The 12712-nt window shown below is 37.3% G+C and overlaps 1 protein-coding gene across 2 annotated transcripts in view; it reads right to left on the bottom strand.

Moving 5' to 3' along the window:
- The window catches only part of cdh22 (cadherin 22), a 206670-nt gene that overhangs the window by 76674 nt on the left and 117284 nt on the right, over positions 1 to 12712 (bottom strand). For both annotated transcript variants that reach the window (XM_082136387.1, XM_082136388.1), the window contains one exon: positions 1478 to 1597. In XM_082136387.1, the coding sequence (XP_081992513.1) occupies positions 1478 to 1597 (120 nt within the window). The remainder of the gene's footprint in view (positions 1 to 1477; positions 1598 to 12712) is intronic.

Below are 12712 nucleotides of genomic sequence, written 5' to 3'. Positions count from 1 at the left end.
AACGTGGCACAAGCCAAGCCATTTATCATCCGGTGCTCTGAGGTCTCGTGCCCGCCGGCCCGAAAAAGAAATCATTAAAAGTTTAGTGCTAGTTCCCCGGGGATGAACGCGGGAAACACACGCTGAGATATTCCCGGGAGATTCCAGTGATGACGGCCAGTTCATGTTTACTTACACCGCTGCGGATAGCTCCACTAAAACCTCACGCCAGCAGAAAAACACACTCTTTATAATTATTTCATGCGAGGAAACTGAAAATATTTTTCACAGCATTCAAAAACACACTCATTTATAATAAATGAAAAGGTGTAAAACACGATGCCGTTCAGAGGCTTGCATGGGGTCAATATGATTTTTTAAAAAGTTATTTATAATTATTAATTATTCAGCAAGGATCAATTAAACGGATCAAAAGGGCAATAAAGATTAAAAATATGATAAAAAATATATTAAAATAGAAAACCGTTATTTTAAATTGTAAAAAATACTTACTGTTACAACTTTTTCGGTTATAGTTTGTATCGGGCCATAAAAAGTCACAACTTTTCAAAAGTTTCGGGTCACTCAGAAAGGAAGTGTTAGTAAAGACATTTATAATGTTAAAAAAGGGAAGATTTATATTGCAAATATAACATAACCGTTTTCAACATTGATAATAATCAGAAATGTTTCTTGAGCATCAAATCATCATATTAGAATGATTTCTGAAGGATCATGTGACACTGAAGACTGGAGTAATGATGCTGAAAATTCAGCTTTGATCACAGGAATAAATTACATTTTTACAGTAATACAATAGAAATAATTTTATTTTAGTGCCTTTGTAAGCATAAGAGACCCCAAACTTTTGAACAGTAGCCTAGTATATGATATATTTTTATGCTTCTTCATACTTCAATAAAGAGTTAGATCTAACTTGAGGATTTTTCAACAGGAATATATCTATTTCATTTTTTTAAATAAATAAGAAATTAATTTATTAATTGATGACATCATTCAATAAATCAATGTTAAAAATCTTATTCTCTATGTGTTTTTCTTCTTCCTGAACCCTGTTGCACTCTATATTTCTACTAAAAACAAAATTTCACTCAACAGAAAATTTGCTTCATTTCTAGGAACTCTTTTTGGTAAACCTCAGTGCTGAGGTCTGGTGCGCTTGCAAACACCTGGGAAAATAAGCTACACTAAATTATATTGCAGTCTTTAAAAAAGAAACAAGCACCAGAAAACTATTTCTACTAGAATCTGATGGCTTAAAATATTTGGCCAATTCAATATAATGACAAAAAAAATAAAATAATTGTCATTATTTGTTTGTCATCGTGCAAAACTTGACATCGTGATGTTTGCATGCAAATACGCCAATTAAAAGTAGTATCCAATTTGTGGATAACATGCAAAAGGCTTTCGACATGATTATAAATGCTCCTATTCATAAGAAATGATTATGTAGAGAACAAATTGATGTGCTTACCGGTTTGTCGGTCAACAGTAAAGAATCTCTCTCCGTCCAGGACGCTGTAAACGATCCGAGCGCTGCTTCCATAGGTCGGGTCATCCGCGTCCGAGGCCATAACCTTCATCACTGACGTCCCTGTATTCAACACAACAATTGCTTTATGTTAGATTGTTGTTTCATCAAGTAAAACAATATTTTCATAGACCTCATTTCCATCAAGTTGTAAGCGTTTCCAGAGCATTTAGCTGTTCTTTAAGTAAATTTATTCAATGCATTTCCTGAGCCAATTGTGTGCATCTCAACAGCCTCCTGGCTCCCGATACAAAGCACATATTTACATTTAGTCACACGTTTTAACTAAAGCAAAGCCTGCAGCCTATAAAACTTAATGGACCTTATTCCTGAGGGGGAAATGCAATCTTCTCGCACGAAAAGCCCGGAAAACGAAGACGGGGAGAAGATAAGGCACACAGAGTTTAAAGGAGGAGTGTTCAGCCTCATGTCATTCCAAACCTGTACGATTCTTTCTTTTCGGTGGAACACAAAAGGAGAATTTTGCAGGAATCTCTACAAAGCTCTTTTATATACAACAATTGCTTATAGTGACCATGTCTGTCAAGCTACAAAAGGGACATTAAAGTCTTCTGAAGGGATGTGATACCTGTGTGCAAGGAACAGACTGAAATCTGGTTGGTATTCCCTGCAAAAATCTGAATGTGGACGGAAATAAGATGTCAGAGTTTCATGGAACATCATCAGTCAATAATGACTTAAAATTAAAATGGTCCAGTACGTCAGAAAGTGAACGCTCGTCCAGTGTAGACAGCGTCAGTCATTATAATGGCTTTTGACACGACACTCAAATGGCAGCTGTTATGCTGGGTACACACCAAAAGATTTTTTACATCTTATAAGATTTTCAAAATGTGATAGACCACAAACATGAGGACAAAAAATCCTAGATTTAACCGTTTTGCTCCTATAGTGTGTGGTGTGCCATGATGTGACAGAGACGGCACACACGAACAGATTTTCAACCAGAGTCTCGACTGTGAACACAGGAAATCTCGCAAAATCTCACGAGACTTCAGAATAAGCATGGCGGATGATATGCAGGAAGAAATTGCGATAGTGTTTGAGAAAATTGACGTGAAAAAAAAAACATTGTACCCACCATTATATATAACCTTTTATACAGAAATATATTCATTCTTTATTGTCTTTCTTTATTCTTTATTGGATTTATTGTCTCTTTGGAAAAAGTTATTTAATCCCTCTATAGAACCTCACTGAACCCTTAACACTCAGCTTCCAGCAAGTGTGTGTGTGTGAGAATGACTGTGTCTTCCATCATTTCGCTTTCTGATTGGATATTGTTTTGTTTCACGTGATAATCTCCAGAACGTGCACGCATTTGTCCTCGGAGTTTCCCCCACACATCAGGATTTCTGATCGTAAATATTAAACATGTTGAATATTTACGATTCGCGATCGGGGAGGCGCCGACGTTCTTCCGAGCAGGTTCGGACACTCTTAACACACCTCACACCAAGGGAAAATCTGATAAGATAATCTGTTGAACCATCAAGATAATCGGGACATGTATGTATAACTATTCGTCGATGTCTTGCTCTGGAGGCGGGCATATGCAAATGTATTTGCCTGTGTGACGCCGCAGATCACGCAATATCCAAACAAGCAGTTTTTGGAGCTTGATTAAATAAAGGCAACGGCTATTTACACTAAGTGAAAATAGCATATTTTCTTAGCAATATCTGCTATTAACACTAAGTCCAAGTAGCAATAGATTCTATCTACACTAGGTGAAAATAGCGGTAAATTATATTCACGCTATGTAAAAATAGCAGTATTTTCTTTGCAATAAGTGTAAATAGTAGTTAGAAGTGATTTATACTTATAAATAGTGGCAGATTCTATTTGTACCTCAGTGTTGTACATTAAACAGTATGCGATAATAACATAGAGTGTAAATTATTATATTTATTAAAATTATTAAATGGATGCCGCGTTATTGGGACAATAACGTCTTCCGTACACTAACCCCTAACCGATAAACACTATTGTTAAACACCCTTTTTTTCCACTTTTCGAAAATTTTCTTCATTTTTATTGAAAATAAATGCCTTTCCGAACTGCGTCAAAACTTTCTGTCACACGCTGTACAGCTACAGTATTGCTATTGTTGACAATCTAGCATCTTACGCAATTTTGTCTGGCCCAATCAGATGTTAGTGGGTGGAGTTAGTGTAAATAGACACTCCGTTAAAGAAATGCTTTGTTTATAATAAGGAGGACGTTTTAAGCTCTGAAACTTGCAGGATGTTTTACTGGTACAAAGACATCTTATATGTCAAAAGATCAAGGCAAATTTGATTTCTCATGTCATGACCCCTTTAAGACGCTTTATATACTGTAACATTATTTTCAGCACACAGGTCTGAAACATCAAGGTGAGTAAGTAAATATATATATATATATATATATATATATATATATATATATATATATATATAAGTTTATTGAATATGATAAACCCCTTGAGATGAACCATCTCGTTTTCGAGGGGGTCCTAATTTACAATACAATACAGAACAAGGGACAAATCAAACACATTACAATAGAATAATAAGACATAAACAATACCACAATCAAAACACTACAACAAAAACAACAACAACAGCAACAAAAACAAAAACAAAACAAAAACAAACAAAAAAACCATCAAAAAGATAAGTATTTAGGTGAATACAACCACTTGATAGCCACACAGAGGCTGTGAACAAATACTTGCCAACAAAAACATAACATAGATAAAAAATATAGTGACTTGTAAATTATATACAGGTATATCATCATCTGAAACAAGAACAATTTAGCTCAAAATAAGAAGACAAACTATTTTTAAATATGTAAAATGATGTTAAATATCGTATGTTTGAAGGTAAGTTATTCCAGTCTGAAGGAGCCTTAAATATAAATGCTCTCTTTCCTATTGCTTTTTTGACTTTAGGAGTGAAAAAATAAATAAAAATTATGCCTAAGGTTATGAATTGAAGAATATGGCACCAGAAGCTGTTGTAGATATTGAGGATAGCTAAAATGTACACATTTAAATATGAGTTGCAACCAATGTATGTGTCTTCTTATATTGAGTGAGGGCCATTTAAGTGAATCATACATTACACAGTGATGAGTATTAAAGGAACATCCAAGAGAAAATCTACAGTATGCTGTATTAAGGGGTAGAAGGCTAGTTTTAGATGCATTTTGATAAACAACATCGGCATAGTCAAAAAGTGGCAATATCAGTTGTGTGGCAAGTTAAAAGATGACAGAATCTAAATTTTTATTCTAATTATTCCTTTAAGAGACTCTTCAGTGCTCGGTGACTGCATATGTAGTGAAGAAACGGCGCTCAAGGACAACTCCAGCGCTTTTACTCAGGCCGATCGGTCTGCAGGTAATTGGTGGCAGCTGGTGGTGTCCACTAAAGGTCATGGTTGCAGTCTCTCACGGAGGCCTGTCACGATACTGTCCGGACACATAATAGGCCTATGCTAATTAGGTTAATTAACAGGAAGTGTCAAAATCTCGTTTGTCTTCAGTCACAAAAGCCGCCTCCCATGAGGGCTTACAGAAAAGGACAATGTTTTATCATTAAAGCTAACCACTTTCACCGAAGCCAAACACCCCGATCGGTATCAGTCTGATAGCTTTTCGCTTTCTCTAACCTTCCATCCGTTTCGTGGCCTGAGCCGTGGCGTGAACAGAAGCAAACATCAAACACTCGGATAAAACTCGCAGGGTATTCTTATACGTTTGCCGTTTTCTGTGTATGGCCACTCTTTCAAGTTCAGTTTTGTTTATAGCACTCTATTTTGCCTAATGGGGCTGCAGAGGCAAAGCTACCGCGAGGAAGATTTGCTGGTATATCAAGAAAAAAGTATTTGCGTATCGCCATTCAGAACAACAAACAACTGCCAACCATTTTCAGAGAAAAAAAAAAAAACACACGCTTTCATAGCGATCTTCAAAAGATCACGGACGCCTACTCTGCTCTAGGATAACTTTGAAAACTGTTTGCATTGCATTAAAAAACCTGACTGTAAGATAGCATTTCTCTTGTTAACTGGGAGTTGAGATGCAGAAGCCATTTCCTTTCATGGGATTACTTACTTATCTTAATTTTCCACAGGTAATAATCAGCATGAAGCTGTCCGACGGCCCTCCCTGAGTCTAGTAATGCCACTAGTGAAAAACTATATAAATGCAAATGTTATTTTATTGTGTTTACACTCAAACAGGATGAGCAAGCTCTAGCAACGTCTCTTATTAATGCACAGCCTCGGATTCACTAACAGGTCATTAGATCTTGGTTTATGAGTCTTGCTGTGGCTCCTGGGAACGCATAAAAGGAAAACACACTTGAGAAGTTTCAGACATACACAATTATATTACTGGAAACTATTTACCACCATCAGCCGAAAGAAAAAAGCACTCAACCTTGATGCATTAACAAAAAGTGTGCATGATTTGATTTTCACATGAACTCTAAAAAATAAGGTTCTTTACCTTTAGTAAGTCCCTCTGCAGTCAATAACTGTATCCCTTTGATAATGACATATTTAAATGTTTTTTTTTGTTTGTTTTTTCCTGTGAAAATAATTGCTTCATTCTTTAAAATAGCTTGAATGTAACTCTACACCATTGGTTCATTAGTATATATATGAATATGCAAATTGGTCTCCGCCTCCACTCACTCACAGCAGCTCGGATTACATGATGCACTCGGACTGTAGTAAACACTATGGTTTTATACAGCCATATATGTTTGAACCCAAATCTGATTCAAGAAGAAGGAGAGGAAGAGTGAATTATACAGGTAGGAAAACAAGAGCACCCTCAGCTGATACTGTAATAATATCATATTGACGAAATGGATTTGGCAAACACTCCTGTGCATATTTGTGTTTGCGCTCTGGAGAACATCAATATTTCTATTTACCACATGTTTTTGCAGCGGTGAGCAATGTAGCCAATCACAGACATGTTTGTTGATCTTTTGAATGCAGTGACCAATCAGACGTGTTTAATTTAGTCAGAATCCACTCACGTTCTGCATGCTAGCGAATCCTCTCATTAGGCATTATGTAAATAAGAGATTATTTGTGCAGTGTAGATTATTGATTATAATAGAACTTTGTGAGAACTTTTAGTGATTGTAAGCTGTATTTGCAAGTTTATAGGCTATAATCCATTCAGAATTTGAATAAAAGTCGACACATAACGGTAACCGATATGATTATCCTTTGTCTTGACTATATCAAACAGCTAATAATGTGTTGCGGATGTTACACAAACCACATTTCCGTTCACCATCTCAGAGTCAGACAGTTGCCTTCTAACAATCAGCATCCTTAGATAGAAATACTGATAGAAAAAAGCCCCGCCTCACACGTTAACCGGATTGGTTACATATTTATGACGGTAGGGAACAGGGGTGCTTTCAAAACCGTGTTTTATGGCATCGTATAAAGTATAACATTACCATTCAATACCATGGTACTGCACTTTTTTGTAAGTGTGGTCTGCTTCATTTCAAAAACATTAAAGGTTTCAAGCCTGAGATAAGGAAAAGGCTGCTCGGGAGTGTAATAGTAGTGTGTTTGTGCTCTCTGTGTGTTCTACCAAGTGCAAATATTGCTCCAGAAGTAGATGGAAGGGGAAAAAGTGCATGTTTGCAGCCCTTGAACCAGCTCTTCACAGTTATAACCCACACATGCATGCACACACACACACACACACACACACACACACACACACGTTGTGTTTTCATGTTTTATGGGGACTTTCCAAAGACTTAATGGTTTTTATACTGTACAAACTGTATATTCTCCTACCCATCACACTAAACTTTCAAAAAGCATCACTTAGTCTGATTTATAAGCTGTTTTCCTCATGGGGACCAAAATATTTCAGGATTTGGGATATTGCCATCGTTGTGGGGACACACACACACACACACACACTATATCATCCTGCAAGAGTGGGCTGGGAATTCAATATGTGCAACCTTTATTTAATATTTACTTATTCATTCATTTATTTATTTGATCTAAAATAGCTTCAAAAGGACAGCAAAGCAAACGCTAAGAAAACTATTCTAAAATAGCCTAACAAATGTCATGTGTGAGAGAAAAAAGAGAAAAATACATGCAGAGTTTTAGCAATAGATTATTCTTTGCTATCGGTTACAGATGCAGTAGCAATCCTTCATCATAGAGGAAATATTATTTTGCTTTGCTCTGAAGAAACATAACTAGACAAGAGATCATTTGGCCTCTAAAAATATGATGAGAAATATTTGAGTTCATGTTGAGACTTCTGACTCTTGCAGACTTTAGTATCTTGGTAAAAAAATGAGCAACGTTTGAACAAATTGTTGAGATCTCTTGTGAAACTCTAAAGTAGTCTTTTTCTCAGGAGAATATATGCAGCATTTGTATATATATATATATATATATATAGCATTTAGAATTTCTTTATGAATACATCTATATCTGAAATACAGCTGTATTCATGAAGAAATGCTATAATAATTAGTGATGAACTAATTACTGTATGCATGTGTCTAAAATAAAGTCTTTATTATGCTAAACTTACACAGTTACACAGTCATGAATATTTACAGCTCTCATCTGCAAAAATCTGTTTAATTACCCCTTTAATTTCTACATATACAGTAAAATTAAATATGAAACACTGAGTAAAAGGGTGTTGAGAAATGGCAGGGTCTTATCTAGCCTCAAAACATAAATAAAAATGTTAAATTATTTATTATTTTAATACTTATTGGTATTAAAAACAAGCTTCATTTGCTTTTGTGACATTCTTTTCATAACAATTAAGCACATTAATTAGTCAATTGTCAGAAGCTGATTCAATTAGTATGCTGGTTTTAATTTAAAACAACAACATTGAGTCTTGGCAAGATGTTTTTGTGACTGTATTACATTACAGTAACCCTAATCCTAAAAAAAAATTCCTAGTGTAACAAATATAAAATAATAAGCCATGAGAATCCGTGCATTGCAGTGACTTCACGTGAAGCACTGCGGTGAAATCTGACCTGAACATTTCCCAGCGTGATTCACTCCTTGACCAGCGACTCCAGCGAGTGTTTCTATGAGAAGGAAAGCGCTCAGCCCTAGGAAGTAATCACACGTACAGCACTAGAGTTCAGCAGACGTGCCCTTCACCCGCAGCATCCTCCACCTCTTGCTCATATTTGCAGAGCGACACGAGGTGTGTGTGTGTGTGTGTGTGTGTGTGTGTGTGTGTGTGTGTGTGTGGATTAAACAGGGCTTGTGTAGGGCAGGCCGGGCCGGATTGTTCTCCTCGGGTAGCATCTCCACACATACAAGCCTAGATTGGCACAATCATAAAATACAGAACAAACAATAAGCCGATGTGGAAGCTCTCCATATGATTCCCACAGTGGACACCTCTGGTCAAGAGACTTATCTCAGGGTGGGAGTGAGATTAACCCACTAGGTGATCTTCGATCGGATGACATCTGTTTGAAAATCTACAAACCAGAAGGTCTGAGATGAAGAGCTGTTCATGGAAGAGCCAAGGGAAGCATGAGCGCTCTGCCATACCAAAAGCAGAGTAAATAGCCAATGAAAAATGCATACGCAAAGGACGCAAACCTCTAAAGTAAAATTAAATTGAATGTGCTCGGCCTTATGGAAGACTGCGTGGGAAGCTTCTGCCTCCTCAGCCCTCGCTGATGGTAAGATTTATGCATAGATGCACTTGAGTCATCCCTGCTATGGAATGCATTTACATGTAGTCATATATATATATATTAATATATTGGATAAAATATTAAACTCATGTAATTTAGCCATCAACTTTTGCATTGAAAACTTGACCTTTTTTTTTTTTTTTTTTTTTTTAATGAAGCACTGCGGTATGTTCCCAGTATGTATATATATATATAAAATTAAATTTGTCAGTAAAATCAGGGTAATATTGTGCTCCAAAATTCAAATGACAAACACACACACACACACAAAACTTAACAGTCTTAAAATAGACTTAATTTCCTTTGTAACAGTGCATTTTCAGTCAAGCACATTAATCACCCAATTGGCAACAGCTGATTTAATTATTATGCATTATTGTAGTTTGTTGGTTTTAATTTTTTTTTCAATGACTGTATTTCAATAAAGGAACTAAGCAGTAAGTCATAAGAGGCTGTGCATTACAACATTAGTGGCTTTACATTAACAAAATATTTTTACAAGAATATCAATTTTTTCAGTCTTTTATCAAAATGTTTCAAACATTACTTTGGGGTGGTAGTGGCGCAATGGATAAGACACATGCCTTTGGTGTGAGAGACCCGGGTTCGAATCCACTGTGAGACACCAATGTGTCCCTGAGCAAGACACTTAACCCCTAGTTGCTCCAGAGGCGTGTGACCTCTGACATATATAGCAATTGTAAGTCGCTTTGGATAGAAGCGTCAGCTAAATGAATAAATGTAAATGTAAATGTACTTTTGTAAAATGCCAGTTTATTTCTGACATCATCTCCCAATAAGTGACAATATCTGTGAGAAATCAACTGCACAAACATCAGTAAGCTTTGATGGATTTAATTAATTAGTTGGTTTGTATCTCTCTAAAACCTTCCTTCCTGTTAGATAAAATAACAGAAATCGGTACAATACTTCATTAATAAAATAAGAAAGTTAATTTGACATCCTCATGTAATCTAACTGTCAATCGCTCACTGAGCAATGACTGAATCTTAAAGGAACACGCCGACTTTTCGGGACTTTAGCTTATTCACCGTATCCCCCAGAGTTAGATAAGTCCATACATACCCTTCTCATCTCCGTACGTGCCGTAACTCTGTCTGACACACCCACCGCTAGCCTAGCTTAGCACAAAGACTGGAGGTAAACGGCTCCAGCTCCGCCCAAGTAGCAGTGCTTCGCCTTCTGAGAATATAGTTCCCAGTATGTATACGGTTAGAGGATGGCTGTGTCTCATGTCACCTTGTTATATGTACACGCTGTGACTATACAAATCACAACATGTAAATAGAAATGTTGGCGTTATTTTGTCACTTATTGGGAGCAGTATGCTAGCTGGAGCCATTTACCTCCAGTCTCTGTGCTAAGCTAGGCTAGCGGTGGGTGTGTCAGACAGAGTTACGGCACGTACGGAGATGAGAAGGGTATGTATGGACTTATCTAACTCTGGGGGATACGGTGAATAAGCTAAAGTCCCAAAAAGTCGGCGTGTTCTTTTAAGCTCTTGCCATCATGCGAATAATTAGTAAAGTTATAATTAGTAAAGTTGAAGTTTCCGAGCATGACCAGAGCGTTTTTATAGTAAAACTTCCTTAAACGAACACACACACGCATATTCATAAAAGCTAAAGAGTTCAAAAGGCACTGCAAAACAGCAATGACCCACTTAATGGTGTCAAGAAAGTGTGTTTGAGTCTGCCAGCCGCACACCAGGGTGAAGAAGACGGAGCAGATGGCCAGGAGAGGTTAGCTCATGCAAGACCAGAGACTGACAGCTATTTAAGAGCTGCAGTCGTAAAGGAGATTTGTGCTAGTGCGCTAAAGCAGTCGGCCCCGCGCGCTCACTTTCTCCTCTATTTAACCCTGTCAGAGTCGCACGCACCCAACGCCCCCAAATCACTCTGCATTATCAATCGTTTAGTGCTCCCATAAAAGCCAAAGTGTTTTCACATGAAAAGTTATTCCTCTCAACACTTGATTCACTTTTCATTCGCCCCAGCTAAAAATGAAGAACACGGGCTTAGATTTGACTAACGGCTGAAAAAATAGAAAGAGGTGGGTAATGTTGTGTTGTAAAAGTCAATGGCCCGCAACCGTGATCCTCGAGGAAGTCCCGCAAGGATTTACATGGGATATATTTCATGCACTTTGACAAAGACGTACTTAAAAAAGTCCCTATCCAGGGTGTTTTATAGGACAACTATGCATATTCTTGCAACCATCACTATTGCTATTGTGCTCCAGACTTGCACTGGCAGCATTTTATTCAGTAAATGCTTCTGTAAGAGTAAATGCATGATACAACTGTTACAAAACTACAAGTTACAACAAGACAAAAAAACAAACAAAAAAGATGGCATACGTAAAATAATTAACTAAATATTTTTAAGGTATTCGCCCACATTCTGCTAAATGAATGAATGACAGAATTGTAATGTTAGGCAGGGGCACGGGAAGTGGGGGTGCTGGGGGTGCTGCAGCCCTCCCTGTTTTCACAGAATTGTAAATGCAACGCAAATGTTTGTTCATTAAAGGTATAGTGGAGGATTTTCTTTTTCCGGGTGGATCATCAAGACTATTGGTCCTCCTAATTGTCAATCATTCTGGTGATATGTTTACGTAAGGCCGTCGTACGTGCTCGTCCTTTCTGCGCATGCGCACTTTCAGGTGTATAGGTGTGGTGAGCTACGGTTTCAGCCATTCATTGAAGCTCGCCGTTCTCACCGGGTTTTTTCAAAATGTCTGAGGGTCGCAAGAGAAAAAGTGTCTACGAATTGTATGACAAGAAGAGAAAGGCCTCTGAAGAAAGAAACAAGACCAGTGTTTTTAGGAGAATATTTCACACGCTGGCGTGCGCTAATAGCACAGGTTGGGCTTCCCACTGATGCCTCAGTCGCGAAGTTTCTACTCGACAGGTAAAGTTTGGCATGCTATTTGGAGAAATCCATTTAAAATCACTGCTAGTAAAAGTTAATGTAAGCTATGATTAGCTAGCGTTTAATAGGCGTTCCCTCTCGGGAGCAGGGAGAGTGTTGCGCATGTGCAAGTGGAGGGGGAGGTTCTTTTCTAAAATTCGGAAAAATCCTCCGCTATACCTTTAACATTTATTCATTTTTAGCATTTAGTCATTTATTTGTAATAAACACTTTGAGTGGGCTATTTAAAAAGTGTTATTTATATGTTAAATTATGTTTTTAAAACATACGCGCAGAGTGTTACGTAATATTGTGCGTGCGTCGAAACAATTTGTCCGCAGCCGCTCAAAAAAAAAAAAAAAAAAAAAACCCAGAGCTACTCCTGAGCGCAAGTCCACTGTCAGCGTGGTGTAAGTTCAGCCCAATAACCCTTTTCTTTAAAGGCTTAATTTATGTCCCGTTGACCGGTCCATTGCATTACGAATA

The sequence above is a fragment of the Leuciscus leuciscus genome (assembly GCF_965113295.1).
Source record: "Leuciscus leuciscus genome assembly, chromosome: 14".
In the NCBI taxonomy this organism is placed as follows: domain Eukaryota; kingdom Metazoa; phylum Chordata; class Actinopteri; order Cypriniformes; family Leuciscidae; genus Leuciscus; species Leuciscus leuciscus.
The sequence above is the reverse complement of the archived record's forward strand: the minus strand, read 5'-3'. Positions and strand labels throughout refer to the sequence as shown.